The sequence below is a fragment of the Aquila chrysaetos genome, chromosome 22 (assembly GCF_900496995.4).
Source record: "Aquila chrysaetos chrysaetos chromosome 22, bAquChr1.4, whole genome shotgun sequence".
Lineage (NCBI taxonomy): Eukaryota > Metazoa > Chordata > Aves > Accipitriformes > Accipitridae > Aquila > Aquila chrysaetos.
Genome location: NC_044025.1, coordinates 5,460,494 through 5,481,604, shown reverse-complemented (window position 1 = coordinate 5,481,604; position 21,111 = coordinate 5,460,494). Strand labels below are relative to the sequence as shown.

The window sequence follows — 21,111 nt, the reverse complement described above, 5'->3', positions numbered from 1 at the left end:
CTAAAGTAGTGTTCAGAATAGGCAAGATCACGCTATTTGAACACACTTAAAGTGCTGTGCAGTGGATCAAGCGTTGTTGAGATAGCCATTTGGATAGTGCATGATATTCACTGTTGTCACCAGTGAGGAGCCAGTTACATTAAGATCATACAACTGCATTTCCAAAAGAACATGAGGCTAAAAGTTTCCAGCCAGATTTCTACAATCTTTGATGACATTGAAAATGGTCACTCTGTCAGAGAATCCACTCCCTTCTTGGAGCACGGGTCTGCTCTTTGAACCAATATTTTGAAAAGAAATGCTATCTTAAAGGCATTTCATGAAGCCTTATAAAGATCCTTACTACTAGCTTTCCGCTTGCCTTTTATCATTGATCCTTAGCAGCCCTTCTAGGAGTTTCATCTTTCTCGTATCTTTTCATTTTCTGTGCTGTCGTCTTCTCTGGCACCTCCGTTTTTCATTTTACATTTTCCATGAAAAAAGCATGAAAGACTGAGAGGTGGAAAGAGAACAGTAAGGTTGGCATAAAATTCCAAAGAAAACATAACATAGGAAACTGGAGTGAGAAGATCCAGGGACAGAAATAAGGAACACGTCTTCTCCACTGTTTGCCTTCTCACTTCCCAGTTAATAAGACAGTCTAAACCATTGTGCCAGGCCAGAGAGCTGTATGGCAGTGTTTTCTTTCATAATGAATAGCAAAGGACTCTGGGTTTAGGTTTGGGTCTGCGGTTGTGTATTTGTGTGGTTTTTAACAGAAAATCTTCATTACACCTTTATTTTTACTACTGCAAAGCTCTTCCACTCTTTTTGCACCGTTGAAGAGCCAAATGCTGGAGTCATTTCGGTGTACAGTCCTTAACAGCAGCTGTTGAAAAGAGAGCTACCTGAAGTCCCCTGCAATGAATGACGGTAATAACCACTTCTTCTCCTCTTCATTATTAGGTATATTGCACAAAGGCAATGGAGAAAATCAGTTTCTAACTCAGCAGCCGGCTGTGATAACCAGCATTATGGGGAATGGGCGCCGAAGAAGCATATCTTGTCCTAGCTGCAATGGTCTGGCAGAAGGAAATAAGCTTTTGGCCCCTGTAGCACTGGCAGTGGGTATTGATGGAAGTCTCTTTGTTGGAGATTTTAACTATATTCGGCGTATCTTCCCATCCAGGAATGTTACCAGTATATTGGAGCTGAGGTAAGGTGTTAATCTTAGCACTTCATTTCTGTAGCCTGTGCTCAAATCAGCCTTTACCATTACTTTTTATAATTTTGTAAAACATTGTCACTTTCAACCTATTTAAATTCCAGTGGAGAAATGGGGCACAGAAATGCATAGTTCAAAGTCTGTAGCTTATCAGAGCAACGCCTCTAGAGAAGGACTAAAGAGTACAAACCAACTTGTACAAGAAGTACAAGCAATCTTCTTCTGTCTTGTTGGTGATCATTTGATACAATCTCCCCGCAGTACTATACATCATTTAGTTTTGTTTGAAAACTACAGCATTGACTGCCCTTTGGTATTGAGCCACAGTGATAAGCAAAGGTATAACAACAGTCTTACGAGGTTAGAAGGAAGAATTTCCTATCAATGGTTTTGAGAGCCACTTCCCCACTTCTTTCCCACACTCGTATGTCCATTTCTGTAGGTTGACAAGTGCAGTTAAGATTGACATACAGAGTCGCTTTGCATTATCAGAACTCTTTTTAAGATTGTATTTCTGTACCTGCACACCACCCCCCTGCCCACAACATTAAGATTTGGTCATTTAATAGGGAAGGCATGAGTGCAGAGTGTACCACTTCACCCATTTCTGTTCCATCTTCTTTTTTCGTTCTTCTAGGAGAGGCAAGAGCTATTGCTTCAAACTGTAACTCTTGTAACTGGACCTTATAGTTACAGCACTGTTGAGTATTTGCAGAAAAATGAGGAAAAATAGCTTGTATGGGCTGTCTTCCGATACTTCTACAGCCCACTCAGGCAACAGTATTAGTGCTCTTGTAAATTGGATAGAGCTGCAAAGTACATTGAGTGAATTTAGGTCATTAGCCTTTTTTTTAATGCTATGGCCAATAACCAGTTTCTCTGCTTTCACTGTACTTTTAGTTTTTAATTAGTGGGAAAAAGTGCAAAATGATTGGACTGTTAGAGAATAGGAGGCCTAGCTCTATTTTACACCTCTCTTCCATTCATGTCATTCTGTTGATGTCACTATTGTGAATTCTGATTTTATATAAGAGAAAAGAGATCCTATTCAGGCCAATTCTACTCTGAAATCACTCTCTGACACCTACCTCATACACCACCAGGCTGCCTCATTATATTTAAAAAGAAAAAAAAAGTAATAGATCATCCAGTGCTTTCTGCTAGCAGCTCAGTATAAACCACAGAAGGTAGCTGGTATGGAAGTGTGACCTGCTATAAATATTTATATCAATATACAGTATAACTCTGCTTTATATAGAATATGTTGATTTTTTTTTTCTGATTTGTTCAGTTCTGTTTAGCTTCCTAGTAAATAGGACTACAGCTTCATAGGTGAAGAGAAACATTTTCAAATTAGGATACTTAATATAAGGCATTTATATGGACCTCACTTCCTAATATCAGCCAGTGACAAAGTTTCCTAGCGCATCTGGTATTTGAAATGTTGTCTCCAAGTAGTCTGAGTACTTTGCTTTCTCTCTATGCAAGAGAGAACTTGGGCTTTTCAGCACGTGTGAGGGAAAATGGGAAAGGACATCAGTAAAGAGACAGAAGAAGTACTTAATCTGCTTTTGTCTACTTTCTCTTTTCTTTTGTGAAAGTCTGTTTTCCATAGCATAGTTTCTTTAGCTTCTGTTATAACTATTAGCAATGAACAATAAAGCTATTGTATTTTGAGTGCTGTTGGACAGCTGCAAATGACTTGACACACAGATTTTTAGGATTTGCAGTGATGTCTTTTGCCCCCTGTTCCTCTAAAGGGAATTAAGGTCCATTCCTGCAAACATCATCTATAGCAGTAATTGTCATTCAGTGGTCATCTTAAAATCTGTGTGAGTTACATGGGTAAGAGTTTGAAGATTTGAGCTATTTAAGTATGAATGAGAGCAGAGTCTTCAGCTATTATCAGGTAGCTTGAATAGCATTGCAAACAGTATGTCCATAAGTGTTACAAACCAAATACATCACTGTATTTAGATTTCACAATGGATGTAATTTTGGTTTTACATAAGCCAATATAAATCTTGAGTAACTTTATAAGTCAGAATATCCCAGTGTGCATATTTGCTTCGCACTGTCCTTTATGAAGGTGCCTGATCTGAGTGACTAATAGGAATTTTGACTCAAGAGTGTTGCATGTCACGCTTAACGTTGGTATTGCAAGTTTGGGGCTGTGCATTGAGTGCTGCAGCTCAGGAGTCATGCACCTCTTTGTTTAATTCAGTGACTATTCCTAAATGGCAATGACTTAAACACAGTGAAACACTGTGGTGTGGAGAACATATTCATTTACATCTGGGGAGTAGAGGATACTTTTCCTTTGCCTTTGTGTCTAGACAGTAAACTAGGGATCAATTGATGCTCTATATCTCCCACTGTACAGTATCTTACTGCTCACTTAGAAGGTTTTTTTTTTACCCTAAGATTTGCTTTGATAGGCTTAAATAGATACCAAGTAGCATCCAAACTTGCTTTAAGCAATTATTTTAGAGACTGGGAGGAGAGGAAATAAACTGTGCAGTAGAAATTTGTTTAGAAATAGCCTTTGATTAAAGAGGTTGCCTCCAACTGGTGGACAATATCCTAAGCCCAGTGCTTCCCCCTTCCCAGTTCTGTATTCAGAAAACTGCCAGTTTCTCTTGCTCCTAGCCCACAGGCTACACATATTTCCATGTGAAAACTCTTCCAATGGTCCAGAAAGTTTCCTGCAAAATATATGGGGGGTGGGGGGTGGGGGCAGGGGTATCCTACTAGGGAACTAGCTTGCAACTCTATCGCTCCCAGTCGCTCTTCATCCGTAAAAGAATCTAAGGCTAGTGCTGAAAAGAGATATCTTCTCCTGTGTCCTTTTGTAAAATAAAACAAATACTATGTTTGCTTTACCATCTATTCTTCAGCTAACTGTTTGTTCTTTTTTCTTCTGTTCCCTTTCTATAAAGAAATAAAGAGTTTAAACATAGGTAAGACACGAGCTCTTTCCCATATAATTTGATATGGTTTGTTTGCTTCATTGTGTTTGCTTTTTGTGTTGTGCTTCTTGTGTAATGTTATGTTCTTCATGTACCATATATAGAAACATTTTTATGTGCTAATTGTGTGTTATGAATATGATAAGCGTTAGCAATTATGAAATGCAGTCAAAAAGCAACCAAATAAGTTCTGACAGTAATTAGAAATTTCTAGTAGAATGCAAGTATAATGAACCCAAGCTAACTTCTATATAAACACTTCTCCCTGCTGTCTATAATTGGTCTAAATGGTTGAGGTAAACTGCAACAGCAGTTTTACAAATGCCAGAAAGGTTCACAAAAGCACTAATGACTGCAAATAGGTCAAAAACTCATTTTCCGGTCATTAATGATTTTCTGAACCCTCTGTCCTTTTTCATAATTTAGTTTCTATTTTCTTTCATCAAATACATTTAACAGTCAGTCAACCTGTGGGGCTGGTTGTATGCAACCGCTAGATGCAGTCACTGTAAGATTCATGAGGGAGGCATAACCTTTCTGGACGTTAGCAGAAAAGATTTTTCATCGTCTCACGTGAGCACTAGGCCTTCTGGATTGCAGCAGCATAGGAAACGCTTGTACCTTCTTCCGTGCCACACCTGGGACGGGGAGGATGTTCACCCTGGAGAATATCAAGGGCACAAACAAGAAGAGCTGTTGTAAACTATTCCATAGTGTCCTGTGCACCGCCCTTTTAAAACCATACTTTCCGTTTATGTAATGCAAGTTAGATGCAGAAGATGGTCTGGACTAAACAGTAAAATTTCCCCTTTACAATATATTTTGGTATAGCAAGTGTTACACCACTAAATTTTCTTACCTGGATTAATTAATTCGTAATTTGCTAATAAGTCTTGGTGATGCCGGAGGCTCCTCGTTTGCATTAACTAAGCTTAGTTAATTTTTCAGGTGGTTAGAGATTTGCTCTGGGCAGCTTCTCTTTTTGGCCAAATCACCACACGGTGGTAACCGCTGCATTCATCGGGGAGGGCTAGAGGCAGAGACGTTATTGACAGAGGCCTCTGAGCAATGCTGAATGTTATGGAAAATCTTTTAAAACAAGGTACATTCCTTGGCTTCCTATAATTCAAATAAAAGATTACAGTGGCATGGAGAAAAGAGAGGCAGAGGTCTTTCATTGCTCAGATGCCAGTTTGAGAAATATTTACTACTCGTTTATAAAATACATCCCTGTTTGAGGTAATAATCTCATAGTTCAGTTTCTCTGGGGACACAGTGAGCGCATGTCACTTTTCACCGGTCATTTTCTGCCAAAGTCCCTCAAATATTTTACGTGGAGAGTCTTCCACTATCCGACCCCTTCCGGAGCCTCAGGAGAGAGCGAAGGGGCACGCGCTAGGTCTGCAGCTCCGGCGAGTTGCTCTCTGATCTGGAACAAAGGCTCATGACTGACTCCCCGGCAAAACCGCCCTGAGGGAGGTTCCAGAGGAGAAAGGCAGGGTGAGCTCCATGGACACGCCACTGGCGGCAGGAGAGGAGAGGGAAATCAGCCTGTGTTCTGCCATTGCTCTTTACCCTGACTCATCCCTTCCGCCATCCCGGTAGCAGTGGGACACGCCTGAGGCTCGCTGTGGGCAGAAGGGAAGCAGGGGTGTGCTCGCTCAGGAAGGCAGGCGCAGGCTGGCAAAATCATGTCGGAAAAGAAGAGAGACCCTTCCAGTCTTGGGAGCAGCTCCCACCACGGAGACCCAGCAAGGCCCCCGCCTCCGGCAGCGAGCAGCTATGGCCGTGCCCAGCTCCAGTTTGTACCTGCCGCTGGTCTCCCTGCTCGGCCGAGGTGGGGGTGCCGCACATTTTAGAAGGACCAGGCGAAAGGCGCTCTGGGCCGGAGATGCAGAGAGGCAGCGCCGGCGAGCCTGCAGCCGCAGCACTCGGCTGGTGGCTCGTCTGCTGCTGCTGCAAAGCCTTGAGCTAAGTCTGGGTCTATTTGTGAAGTATGGCGCAACGCTAGTGTCGCAGCAAAGTTTGTTCTTCAGCGTAAGGGGCAAGCGTGGTGGAGGAAGAGAGCAGAATTTCAAAACAATGACAAACGTGCGGGTGCTTACATGGCTCAGATACTCGAGAGACTGGTGAAATCTCGTAAGTGGAAATAAATATTTTTCTATGCAGCAAAGGTTGAGCTTTGTTTTGGAGGGATGAGAAGGAATGTGATAAGGGTCTAGCGAAGAGGTGCAGTCTGCTGCTGAAGATAAGGAGAGGAACTTGGGGAATAAAAAGATTGTGCTCTAATCTCAAGCATGTCACTAGCCTCCCTGCATAACTTTGTCTACACCACTTAACCTCTCTGTGCCTCAGTTTCCTCCTCTGTAAAATGGGTGTAATACCCATCTTTTTAAAGTACTTTGAGATCCATGCATGAAATAAACCTGCCAAGTATTTTTTGTTTATTGTATTTTTTCATCTCTAATTTCTACACTCCTAGACTTCAGCAGATGGTATTACCTCTGCCTACTGAATTTTGATCAAACCAATCTCCTTCCTACTTTCTACAGTTTTAGAACAAACTGTTACTGACCTAAAATCACGGCATGTCAAAGACTGGCGTAGAGGAAGATAACTGTAGAAAGTGGTATTTTGGGGCCTCCTCATTCCTCCAAATCTGGTCATGACCACATGAACGCAGTTGTCTTTGTGCTGCCGATAATCCATCTGCCGAAAGTGGCCTTATTATAGTTTCAGCAAGTCTGATCAAGAAATGTCTTATGTCCATCATAACTTACCTCTGTGTATCCGCACTCTTGGAGTTGGGCACTTTTGCCACATGAAACTAGGAGTGTGGATATTTGGAGGCAAATCTCTCTGGTTACTGGTAAGTAACCTTCATTTTTTTTCTTCCTGTCTTCATTTGTCTTCTATGCTTTGAAACCACCATTGACCTTATTTACGCTCACCCATAGGCTCCAAAGGCTGGAAAATTCACATCATGCTTAAAATCCAACTAAATTGAGTTAAACTAGCCAGGCAAGATTTTGAAAATATTTCTGCACTGCAGTTCTATGTGTGTGAATGTATATATATCGCAAAGATTGACATTTCTCAATTTGCAGATGATTTGCTAAAGTAGTTCCAAAATGTGACAAGCTGTCAAAAAACATATATTTCAGAAGAGAAGTAGCTTTCCATATGAGCACCCATTCTAATCACAAACTGAGGACCAGTTTTTCAATAACAGAAGGTTTGGAGTTAAAGTCAGACACTTGGGGTCTCTGGTTTTAGTCATATAACCAACTTTACCTGCCATAAATGAGATTCTTAAGAAGAATGAATTAGAACAAATTTGCTTTAGGAATAAATTTGTTATGCCTCTGCCTCCCATTTATACAAGACCTCACAAATCTTGTGGCATAATATAAGTAACTCAGAAGCTGATTCTTTGATCTTACTCCTGTGACTTCTGCTTTCAAGGGAAGTTAAACAAGGTGGCGGGGAGGGAGGGCAACAGGTAGAGATGAGCTAAAGAGAATTGACCTGGAGCAGATCGAAAGGGCTAAAGAGATCAAGAAGAAAGTCTCCTGTGCAGCTTTGGCTTATTGGGCTCTGCTGCGCAAGGTTTGGTGTAGCAGGACGAATGAGATTTAACATGACGATCCTTCTGAAACACCGACCAGGCCCTAATCAAGTTAGGTCCTCAGATGGTAGTCCTTCAGACCCCACCTCTGTATGAAGGTGTCAGACTTTCTTTCCAGATCTCTCTGTGCCTGATGAGTATCCAAGCTCTGAAAGTCTGCGAAGTTTCTAGACCGCTCAGCTGTTTCTGTTTTATGCTTTCTTTTTCTCTAAAGCAACAATCCCGCTCATAAATACTATCTGGCCGTGGACCCTGTTTCAGGCTCACTGTACGTATCGGACACCAATAGTCGACGGATATACAAAGTCAAGTCGCTCACTGGCACGAAAGACCTAGCTGGTAACTCTGAAGTGGTAGCAGGGACTGGAGAGCAATGCCTGCCCTTTGACGAAGCCAGATGTGGGGATGGAGGGAAGGCAGTGGACGCAACCCTAATGAGCCCTCGAGGTAAAGCAGGAAAAGAAGCTGGAGAAAATGACTGCGTGAGGCTAGGCTGGATGTGAAAATAATTATCTGGCAATTAAATCACTCCTTGCTTGGTAATTTTTATTCTGGGCTTTAATTACAGTGGATTGGCAAGTGTTCGTGCCTTGTTTAGTTAAAGCAAACTTTATTACCCCAGCACTGAATGCTGCAAAAGGAGAACAGAACGCAAATTAGCAGGGTACCACTCACTCGAAGAAGCAAGCATGTAAACTGGGAAAAAAATTACTGTTTGAGATACAGTCTTAGGGGAGAAAAACTGCCTGCTGTAGGTTTTTTCTGAGTTTTTATTCTATGTAAGCCTTTCTTCAGAGGTGGAGGAAAAATAAAAGGATTTTTGCCCTATCCAGTTCTAATTTTTAACAAAAAGTTTTCAAGAGGATGTAGAGATTTGGGGATGTGTTTCTTTTTAAGATTTTTTTTTTTTGTTCCATTGTTTCATCTTAATTGTAAGGATGGATTAATCAGGTGTATTGCCAGGTGTTTCAAACATCTTTGGGTTTTATTTCAATATTTGAAAATAACTAGATAATCCTAAAAGTGAATAAAAATGAAAGGTCCTGTTTCTTTGTATAGGTGATAGTTAATACATACAGAGTATATTAACAGGACAGAGCTGCTTGCATGTTTTAAGTTAAGCCTCTACATAGAAGTTAAGAAGATAAAGCTGAATCTTCTCTCACTGCCCAATAGGATGAGCACTGCAACCATTTGAAGACAAAATTTTTAGATCAATATTTTATTTTCAGCCCAAGAAACGGGCAAGGCAGTGTGCCAAATCAAAGCAGGAAAGGCAAGTGAGAAAAGGTCTGCCCTCCTTCACAACAGGCAGCAGCATCCTTCTGTTCCTCCAAGGGAGCACCCTTTCATTCTGTGCCTTTCCTCTCCAAGGACTCCCGATACGACAGGCATTGAACCTTTCATTTTCTTCTAGGGTGGAAACCCCTGTGTCTTCATCTGGAAACACCAGATGTTCTTCCCATATTCCTTACTGCAACAGGTCAAAGAATTAAAAAACATCCTGAAAGAATATAATGTCCTCTTAATTTTTCAAAATTTTTAAAGCAATTTCAAAAGATTTCTAAACATTCTTCATCCTCATTAGATCCTTCAGATGAAGAAAGCAACACCTCAGATTTCTCAGATTAAAACTTAGGAGGTGAATTTTTTTTTAATCGGGTTATGTAACATATCATAGAGAGTTTGAATTTACAAAAAAGCTGATGCATTCTGCTGGCTCTTTGGCATATTTTGGGGATTTCTGTGGTTTTCTTTTCTTTAAAGCCCCAAAGGATAAACCTGCTTGATGCCATTTATTCAGCAGAACTACAGGTACTTGGAGGGTTCCAGGACCTGTGCTCAGGTTGGAAGGGAGGAAAGAACAAGGGAAGTGAACAAACATCACCATCTTGTAAACTTGTTAATAGGATGAAGCCTGCCTTGAAGCTAGGAGCCTCACTGCTTCACTGATGCCTGGTTTTTATATTTGCAGGAATTGCAGTGGATAAGTATGGACTCATGTATTTTGTTGATGCCACTATGATTAGAAAAGTGGATCAGAATGGAATTATATCAACCCTGCTGGGCTCCAATGACCTAACTGCTGTTCGACCTCTCAGCTGTGATTCCAGCATGGATGTCACCCAGGTAGCCTCTTACTGCATTTATTTTCTTCTCTGCCTTAGAAGAGATGGGCATCTATTTTGGATGACTGCCTGGCCACTTAAGAAATACATTATGCAGCACAAGATGATAGCATATTTGATTTGTTACTGAAATGAGTGAACCATCCTTTTACTGTGGCTAACACAGGTTATTTATGCAACTATAGAGAAATAATGTTGAGATAATGGGAGTTATTGTCTTAATTGCCTGTTTTTCTGTAATTATTGTAGAGCTTCCACAATGTAGCATTCGTTCTTTGCACAGAAACACAATTAGCCAAAGTTACCACTGCACATAGCTTTAATATTTCCGAAAAACAAAATCATTGTTTGAAATAGTTGCCGTTCATGACTTGGTTTCATGATTTACGCTGATAAACCCCTCACTAATTTGCTGTTGTTACACATGGAATTTTAAACACTAGAAGTGTACTTTTCAGTTATGAGTTTTACAGTAATAATTTGTGCAACTCATAGGTACGGCTGGAGTGGCCTACTGATCTCGCTGTCAATCCCATGGACAACTCACTTTATGTCCTAGAGAACAATGTTATTTTACGGATCACAGAAAATCATCAAGTTAGCATTATTGCTGGACGCCCCATGCACTGCCAGGTTCCTGGTATAGACTACTCTCTTAGCAAACTGGCTATTCATTCTGCACTTGAATCAGCCAGTGCCATTGCCATCTCACACACAGGAGTTCTTTACATCAGTGAGACAGATGAAAAAAAAATTAATCGGCTACGCCAGGTAACTACCAATGGAGAAATATGCCTTCTTGCAGGGGCAGCTTCAGACTGTGATTGCAAAAATGATGTCAACTGTAATTGCTATTCTGGGGATGATGGGTATGCCACTGATGCCATCTTAAATTCACCATCTTCCTTAGCTGTGGCCCCAGACGGTACCATCTACATAGCTGATCTTGGAAATATCCGCATTAGGGCTGTCAGTAAAAACAGGCCCATTCTTAATTCTTTTAACCAATATGAAGCTGCATCTCCAGGAGAACAGGAGCTGTATGTCTTCAATGCTGATGGGATTCACCAGTACACTCTCAGCCTCGTTACCGGGGAGTACTTGTACAATTTCACCTATAGCAGCGATAACGATGTCACGGAGGTGATGGACAACAATGGCAACTCCTTGAAGGTCCGTCGGGATGCCAGTGGGATGCCCCGCCATTTACTGATGCCGGATAATCAGATTGTCACGCTGGCTGTTGGCACTAATGGTGGACTCAAGCTAGTCTCAACACAGACCCTGGAGCTCGGATTAATGACATATAACGGAAACAGTGGTCTCTTAGCAACGAAGAGTGATGAAACAGGATGGACAACATTTTATGAGTAAGAATGTTTTTGGATATATTAAGCATACATTTATTTTTCACATGGTAGCGAGTAGGCCCTAAACTGACCCTACTGAAATCTGTTGTAGGCTTTTCACTGATACCGAATAAGGCCGTTACATCTCACTCTAGTATGATACTGGAAATGATTAAGTGGCTTCTTGATTTCATCGGTTTTGCCGGGTCCTTTAGGTGGGTACCAAACCACCTAAATTCCCGCCCGCAGTGTGAGGCCAGTGGGGAAGCTCACCCACCTCCAGCATGAAGGACTGTGTACCACATTCAGAAACGCGTGTTTGATTTACCAGAGTGGGTCCCTGCTCTTAGTTGTCAGCAAGACCGCAGGTAATTCACATCCAGCCCAGCCCCCAGCCATCTACGGCTCCTACCGAGCTGCCTCTCTCTAGGAGCCCTAGTGCTGCAGTTTCTTTCGGAACTCAAATTATGTATCTTTCTGTTCAGGCTCATATATTACTCATGGTTGTTAAAATGTTGATTAACTTCACTGATTGTTCCTTCTTGAGACAAGTGAGGAAATTAGATCCCCAGCTATCTGTCAGACCCCTGGTGTAACTTCCATAATTTGTAGGTAACCCAAAAGCACACCGGTGTTCATGAGCATATAGATTAGAAAGGCAGAACTTCCTCTTTAAATGAAATTCATCAGACATGAAGTTCAAAAGTATATTAAAAATCTAGAAAAAACTAGTCCAATTTTTATTTATACTTATCCTATTCTTAGTAGTCTTATTGCCATTTATTGATCAAAACAATTTTAAAAATAGAAGCTAAATGCTATATTGAAAATATATATAAGTATGGCAAGTCTGATGCTATATATTTTGTTCGAAATAGTTAAATTAATGATTACTAAATACCGTTTCTCAAATCAGTGGGTAGAAAGGATGAATAGGGCTTTATATTTAATTTTAAATTGTAGGGTTATTTTTAAGGATACAGACCAGCAATGACGCACACCTATTTTAGTTTATTAATGCCTTCGTCTTGGCCACCACCTTCTTTCTTTTTAGAGAAAACATAAGTAATGCAGGAATAAAAAGAACTGTGTTTGGTCTGCTCAAAAATATACCTAAATCAGCATTGCACATCAGTATTTTGTCCACTGTGTTTTGTTCCCGTAAAAAGGAAAGCAGTGCCCTCTTGTGGTCCCCTTCTGATGTGGCCCTGGAAATTGAACCACTGCGGGTAGAGATGAGGAGGTTTTTTCTCCTTAATATTTTGCGAAGAGTATTTCTTTACCACACATTAGTAACAAAAATAATCCAGTTATGTGAACGCATGAAGGTATTACCTGCTGATTACAAGATCAAGTAAAAGCTCACTGTGCTAGAGGGTAGTAAAATCTCACCTGATTGCTGATGAGATGTGGATGCCCTTCTAGGTAGGTTTTTTTGTTGGTTTTTTCCTCACTAGCTAGCTCAGGTTTCAGATCAGAAGTCATATAAACTAGTTATTTCTCAAAACACCAGCAATTAATTGTAGAAAATTAAAAAGCAAAGTAATTTAAAACTCTACATGAAAATCAATGAAACATTAGAAAAGGTCATATAGTTACAAGTTACAAAACTGGTATAACCGGTAGCTGAGAATCACATGAAGTACTAAGTTAGCATGATTTATTAGAAAAATTGTACAATGATTCCTAAGTAAATATAGAAGGCAGGTGCTTTGATGTCTTACTGAGATGCATCTGAAAATATAATTTAACGTGTAGATAGTGCTGACATGTTGACTAGATTTTTTTCCAAGATCAAATAAGAGAAGATGTGCAACCCCTGCCTCAGGTCAGTGGAAGTTAAGTACCACATTTAGGTCTAAATAGTACAACCTGAGGTACTGTCTTAGATGATTAGTAACTTTGATGAGGCAGCTGAAATAACTTGCTTTCTCCCAGATTTGTACATACATTCTCATAAGCATAGAGCCCCTAGATGAGAGAATAGTATAGACATTTTTTGCATTAAAAATGCATACACTTTATAGTGCCTGCATAAAATAAACTATACGTGGTGACTGTTATCTAGGTTAGAAAAAAAGCCATAAAATGCCATTCACAAAGATGTTAAAAGAAAATATGTGTCTCTATATGTGCATGGAAAACCCTACGTGAAGACTAGAAGTTAGCTATATGCACTGGAGATACTCATTACAAAATACCAGGAAAACAGAGGCATCCCCTTTAGGCTGATCCTAAGCAGCTGACTTACAGTAACTCCTTAATATGCTTTCTCCTCTCATGTACCCCCACAGCTGAGGGGTTTATTAATAAGAATATGCAAATTATTTAAATCAAATTTACAAACCTAAACAATCACAGTCCACAGTCACTCAATACTGGCTCCTGGTTTCTATTTGTTCTTCAAAGCAGCTCCAAGGGGAAAGTTCTGTAGTCATCATTATGCAATTTATTTTGGTAGCTATAAGTTAATATAAATTGAAGATGAAAGAAATAGCCAATGAGAGTTTATAAGGACAACAAAATAGTTTTCTGTGCCATTACATTCATGCATTCATACAGAGATAACCCATACCCAAAATTGTTAATATGGCAGCAGAACTGGAAAAGAACAAATGTCTTTTAAGTAGTAAAATACTACATGAACTGAAGTTCTTATGAAAAATTTATTTTAGTGCATTTATATCAACCAGACATTGAAGTGCCATGCTATCCTATCGGGTATATTCCTTTCTTTTATCTGGAACTGTACCCTGAAAATGCTCACAGAATTAAATTTGTGCAGTATATTCAGGTATGCATGTGTATATGCAGAGAAATGAATACACAGACTATTTTTATGTGTGTGTGTGTGTGCAGACACACTCCATACCTATATTATACTATAGCGCACGTGTATATGCATGCAGTCCGTTTGCAGTAGGAACAGGCAAGGCTCTTAAATAATATAACAGCTACCAGCAGACTCATGCGAGGTAATTTAAGCTTGGTTTTGGGCATGAAGCACAGATCTTTGAAGTGGTCCTCAGTGGTATTCCACTTGGTCTTGGGAGCATCCTAAGAGAATGCTGCAGTTTTCTTCTTGAATCAGCTTGGGTTTTGTAAGGGAGAGAAAATAGGGATATATGTAAATGTATGTGGATCTGCACCTTGCCCTGCTCTATGCTAAGCCAAAAGCTGCTGTTACTCCTTTGTGCAGTGCTGCATATAGCGCTGTCCTAGCTACTCCCACCTACAAGCTGTCGAGCAGCACACGTCTCAGACCTCAAAGACCAGAACACTAGCAATAAAAATTGCGGAAGATGTAGAGGTACCTATACTGGACATGGGAGAACAGCCTGCAGTGCATTATCACAAGCCCGCTGGAGGGATGCACAGGTCAGATAGTCGTAGCTACCCGAGAAGGTGACGAACAAGCGCTCCGCTGTGTCTCACGGCCGAGCTAGCGCTGTGCTCGGTGGCCCAGCGGGTGCCAGCTGGCTGTGGCCGGCTCAGAGCCACCGGCGTGCCAGGCACCGTCTCCCGGCTGCAGGCAGGATCGGGCAAGGGCCTTCGTGTCTGCCCGCGGCGCCGGTGGCCGGTGCTACCCAGAGCTGTCCTGGGAACCGCGGTCTGGGAAACCCTTGCCTGCTCGGGCAGACTTGGTCACAACGAGCAGTGTGTTAGCGAGTTAGTAGTGGGTACAGGGACACGCTGGGTTTTTTAAGATACTGGGATTAAGAAAGGATCTCTGCCCTTGTAATTTTATTAGTAGAAAACTTGGTAGTAGTAAGATGAAACCTTACTCTAACTGAAGTCAGTAACAAAAGCTCAGGAATTTCAGTGTATCCAGAACCCACCTCATTTGAAGATATAAAGATTGCCTTATCAGATCTGATTGAGCTAGCCTGATGCTGTGTCATCGACTGTGATACGTAGTGGCTGCTTCTGAAGAAGATACTAAGAAGTCCCGGGTCGATCAGTATGTTTTCCATTGCAAAATCTTCTTCTTTTTACTTCGTTAGACCCGGGTTCATGTCATGAGGAAGAAAGGTATATAACCATTTAATTCCTATATAGCTTTATTCTTATTACTCAGATAAATGGGTGTTGTATTCTACCATGCACCTGCTCTCACAGAATACATAAATTAAAAGGAACCTCTCAATAATATGTCATTTCTAAATTTTGTAGTATATAAAAGGTTTCTGTTTTATTAATTTTAATTTTTTTACCTTTAAGGTATTTTTTTTCAATAGGATTTTACTGATGCAATGGATAAAGTAGAAATGCCTTCTTTATACATTGGTATTGCAGGGCGTATATATCATTTAAGTAGTGATTTTTTTTATATGTCTAGCTTGTAAACTAAATGGTCTGCAGATCTTCATAGAGAGTACTTCCGTATGTATCACTTTGAGTGTGTCCATCACTTGCTTATAAACTCTTTTAATCTCTGCCACTGCTGATTTCAAGAATTGTGACCAGCACTGGGAAACATGCCCCATGGCAGGGGGCAAACCACTGATTTCTAGAAATAGAACTAGAATATTTTCATTTTTCTGTTTCAGTCTCTGTATGTCCTCATCCGTATTTACTTTTTAGACTGCCCTTGCACTTTGAACAGAGATTTTCAGTGAGTAGCCCACAGCAATCCCCAGGAATTTTTCCTGGGTTAATTAAAAACCCAGCAATGTGAATGTAGAGTTTAAATTAATGTCTCATTTGCATTGCCTAAAATATATTTGCTGATGGGGAATTTCGCCAACCATTTTTCTGGATGTTCACCAAGCTCTGCATAGTGACGCTGAAGCCACTCATAGACTTTTCTAGTTTGTCCTAAATAACATTGTCTCTTCTGTAATATTTGACACCTAAGCATTCTCCTCATCACTCTGCTAATCACTAAGCATACCAAAGTAGTCCACATACAGAGTCTTAGGGCGTATCTCATTATTAACCTTTGAGATTTTTTGAAATTGTCCATTTTTTGTACTTTTTTTTTTCCTTGCTAGATGGATGCTTGACTGGACAAAGTTCTTCCTTCATCTATATTTTACAAGTACTTTTCTTTTTTTCTTTTTTTCTTTTTTTTTTTTGTGAAGACCTTTATATAGACTTAACCAAACCCCCTTTCATAGATTATCTCAACTTACTATCTTTTATCCAGTATCTTGTTGGTATGGTAAAAAAAAAATTGTATAACTATATATATATATATATATATATATGGGTAGAAATCTGGGATTTTTATTAAGAAAAATCATGCTGCTTAATCTTTATTTGATGCTGAACTGCTTAAATGAACACAATACATTATCGGTCCCTTTTAGATTGCACGATTCTTTCTTTTATTGATTTCCATCTTTGCCTAATACTTCCATTGGTTCTGGTAAGGCTTGTTGCTCCACAGGTGATTTTTTTTCCTTCCTCCCCAATATTCAGTTGACTGGGTGCAACCATTTGCAATGGATTTGAAAGGCATAATTTATATTTGTATTAACTGAGGAGCCAATTTGTGTATTAATTTTGGAGATATGCTATACAGTTCAGGTGGCCTACTTTGAGGTTTCTGAATGATTTAATTATAAAAAGTCATGTTGAAAGCACTGATTTTTTTTCATCTTTACAGCTAACCACGATGTACAAAGAACTCAGCTAGCTCCATGATACTAAATGTGCTCCTCTTCTCTTCTGTTACTCTCAGGCAGTGCAATGGATTTACCAGTTCTCTTCCAGGCTTCCCGCTCCCTGGATTTCTACGTTCGAAGGATGACCAGTTGGTTTCAATCTCTACCTAAACTTTTCCCTTTATCTACACAGGACATTTTTTCTTGCCTTTCTGCCGTTTAGAAGTATGTGCGCTTTGGTAGCGGCTGGGTGAGAGACTCTTGCACAAGTAGAGAATTGCAGCAAGCAGAGTGTCAGACTTGAATACTGATTTTGTTTCAGGTCCCCATTTCTTGCCCTTAAGATCCAAGGGATTGCTTCTTTAGCATACGTATGCACACAAATATAGCATACTAAAGGAAAGGGAGAAACACTATGATTTGATTTCAGCCAGCGTTCCTTCTTTCCCCCATCCTCAGGCTTTATACCTCTAAATAAATTTAACTTAATAAACTCATGGAGAGCCCTTTTTCTCTTTTTTTTTTATCTTTATGCCTCTGGAGCACTTAATTCATCCTCTAAGGTATATTCTGAGTGCTGACTGCTGCCCTTTGTGCAACTCCAACCTATCCTGTGCTTTAACTTCTCATCATCCATCTTTATGAGCCAAAATACTGACCCCCAAATGCAGTACAATACCACAGATAAGAAAGATCTAAATGAAATTATTATGTTCTCAAGCTGATGTCTTTTTTAATCTCTTATGGCAAGTTTGTTCCTTGATATGTCACTTAAGACCATATTTAATAGCTTCCACTAACTATTCAATTGCAAATGAGCAGTGTATGCAATTGTATATTGTAGTATCCATCATAAGTCTACTTCCTTAGAGTGAAATGCAACTAGTAAAATACAGATGAATTTACTAATATAATTGTTTGAGCTAAATATCACTCTGTATATCTGTAATAATATAATTAATTCATTTAATAATTTAAAAGATCCTAGCCTGGATTTACACTCATGTAGTTGAGATCAGTGTCTCTAAAAATTATTATTTCATCATTATAGACTCTTTCAAGAACAGAGAAATAGGTATGGCCAGGATGTTCTTGAAAATCTGTTTCATTCTGGGTTTTTTGCACAAATGTGGTGCATTATTAATATATTGGGTATTGAAATGAACATATATCCTCATGCTTTTTTGCTCTCACTAACTTTTCTATTAGCTATGATCATGAAGGGCGTCTGACCAATGTAACACGTCCCACTGGAGTGGTAACTAGCCTTCATCGAGAAATGGAAAAGTCTATTACCATCGACATTGAGAATTCTAATCGGGATGACGATGTCACGGTCATCACAAATCTCTCCTCTGTGGAGGCTTCCTATACAGTTGTTCAAGGTACCAAAGCACACTTCTTAGCACACCTCCTAACCACACACACAACTTGAGAAAGCAATTTGCAAAAGATTCGTGTCATTAGTACACTTATGAGCAGGGGAAAAATGTATAAAGTTTTCAAGAAAAACTCCCATAAAGCTCATTCCTAAAATGGCAGGTCTTCAGGACAGGTAAGAGACATTTCACAATCATGCTTTGTGTCAAATATGTATGGTCATTATCTGCTTGTGTCAGTTAGTCCTGCCGCTACCTCTTGGGTCAGGTTCACTTTACCCACTCACATATTTCTTTCTATTTCACTGCAAAATTTGTTCTGGCTTCAGTGCCGCAGAGCTGCAGTCTGACTGCTGAATGTTGGCTGCCTGGGTAGAGATCCTTGTGGGGAGAGAAGGCTCAGGTATTCTCCTGCTATTAGAAATGAAATCTTCCACATGTATACACTACCATTAAATAAAAGGTAGAACAATCAGGGCAATGGATGATCTTTTGCCACAGTTAGCACTTCCGAGAACAGCGTTACAGCCCAAGTATGGCAGGAGAGATCAGCAACGAAGTGGTTAAATGTTTGCATAGAGCTTTCCAGCAATGCCCAGGCATTGTATCTGATGAAGCAAAAACAGTCAGTCATCAAAGATAGACTGAAAGGAATTTGGTGAGTGATGGGGTTTGTTTTAGTTAAGATATGATGTCACCGGAATAAGAACATCATCATCAAACAATAGCCTCCTCCTGGCATAAACGTCAACATTTATAGACTGTTATACCATGACACGTCTGGTCACAAAGACTTTATTTCTCTTATACCAGATGATTAATTACGTAGATGCTGTCCTTCTGTCAACAAATATTGATGCTTTGGTGACAGTTACACACTGTAGCGCTCCATCCTGGCTGAGAGCAGACTTGGCTGTGTCAAACAGCTGCAGAACTGCACGGCCAGAAAAGTACGGGATTATTTTTGTAACTCTTCTCCGACAGCCAAAAGGCCAGGTGTGCACATCAGGCTCGCGCACTGCTGGTAGGGTGGCCGAAAGGCAGGCAAGTGAAGGACTGTGGCTGCCAGCTTGCATTGCTGGAGCCTCACACCTTGAGGATTTAATGCCAAACTGTAATTCTGTACAAAGCCTCTGCTTGGAGACAGTTTTTAAAAAAAGGGAAAGAAAAAGAAGAGGTGCTTACTTCTTCCCACTCATAAGGAGTCCAGCAGTCTTTTTTTTTTTTTTTTTTTTTTCCTTTTTGTCCTGGAACTTAATGGTTTGTTTTTTATCCAGCAGTTCAGTTTCCAGGAGTTTTTTGTTCATATTAGAAATGAATTATGCGGTTGAACACATGTCACTGTGCATTTTGATTCACAATTAAGACTAAAGGGAAAACATAATGAAATAAACACAGTATCTTTCTGCAGGCTCACTGTTACACTCCTGTTCTTTACATGAATCAGTAACATCTGTAATTTCCACCATAGTACCACATAAATGGTAATTGCAGGCTGACTTCATTTAACATCAACAGGAGTGCAATAAAAAACCAATCAAATTAAGCTATATGTTTTCTTTATGACTGGAGTAGCTAAATTATTTTCTTTTCATTATTGCTGTAGATCAAGTGAGGAACAGCTACCAGCTCTGTAATAATGGTACTTTGAGAGTGATGTATGCCAATGGCATGAGCATTAGCTTTCACAGCGAACCTCATGTCCTGGCTGGGACTGTGACTCCCACCATAGGACGATGTAATATTTCTCTACCAATGGAAAACGGTTTAAACTCAATTGAATGGCGTCTGAGGAAGGAACAGATTAAAGGCAAAGTGACTGTGTTTGGAAGAAAGCTCAGGGTAAGTAGAATCTGTCATTATAATAATGATCTTTTCTTCTGTGGGCAGAAAATTAATTTTCTATTTTGAAGGACATGTCTTTCCTATTTTTACTTGTTAAAAACGTACAACTCTGGGATTGTCTTTGCTATGACAATCTGTTCTTTATTTGAGAGGTCAGTTAACTGCATGGGATCATCTGCTGCAATCAGCTATAGAAGCTTCATTACTAAAAGTATTCCAAAAGAGGTTGGTAAAAATACCCAGAATATTGCCGCAAGTCACTCCGCTTCTGAAGGTGGGGGAAAAAAAAATCCGACCACTCACCATTTGTAAAAATGCTATGGCACACTTACCACAGTTAGTCCTGGGGAGTAAACACAATTACAGCTTGAGCAGTTACCTTCTGCTTCTGTAAAATCCCCCTACAGATTCATTGAGACAGGCATATTGTGTTTATTCTCTTTCCCAAATGGCACGATTGGAAAATAATTGCCATAATTACAAAGTCATAAGCATAGGATAAGAAAGACACTCAGGTCATGTAATCCATCCCCTGCCAAATTAAAGATCTGCTGCAGCTGGATTAATCCCATTCTGTGCTTAGCTGGCCTGTTTTTCACCCCTTAAGTGCCTAAACTTTCACTGGCTGCTTCAGTGTATACAGTTTTGGAAGGGATTTGAGATACTGGGCAGAAAAGAAATGTAGTGCTGATCAAGTCCTGGTTCTTTTAATAATTCTTTCAGTGTCATTGGACATGAGATGCAGTTCTATGTGTTCAAGATGATACATTAAATCAATATATGTAAACAATTATGTAGTAATTTACAATAAAATAATAAGACTTAGATGTTACATTTTGGTATTTTCCTATCTAATTAACAGTGTTGAATTAACAAGTCTTTCCTTATTCTCACAAATGCTGAGAAGGCACCTATCGGGGAGAGAGGGAAGGTTAGACAAAAAATGGAATGAGATTAGCAGCTAATCCTTAATGACTACATTTCATGGCTGTGTAATTG

The 21,111-nt window shown here is 39.9% G+C and overlaps 1 protein-coding gene across 6 annotated transcripts in view; it reads left to right on the top strand.

Moving 5' to 3' along the window:
* Positions 1-21,111, top strand: part of TENM2 (teneurin transmembrane protein 2) — a 715,493-nt gene that overhangs the window by 681,642 nt on the left and 12,740 nt on the right. For all 6 annotated transcript variants that reach the window (XM_029997792.1, XM_029997790.1, XM_029997793.1 and 3 more), the window contains 7 exons: positions 946-1,195; positions 4,144-4,164; positions 8,016-8,248; positions 9,777-9,931; positions 10,426-11,300; positions 18,098-18,273; positions 19,874-20,109. In XM_029997792.1, the coding sequence (XP_029853652.1) occupies positions 946-1,195; positions 4,144-4,164; positions 8,016-8,248; positions 9,777-9,931; positions 10,426-11,300; positions 18,098-18,273; positions 19,874-20,109 (1,946 nt within the window). The remainder of the gene's footprint in view (positions 1-945; positions 1,196-4,143; positions 4,165-8,015; positions 8,249-9,776; positions 9,932-10,425; positions 11,301-18,097; positions 18,274-19,873; positions 20,110-21,111) is intronic.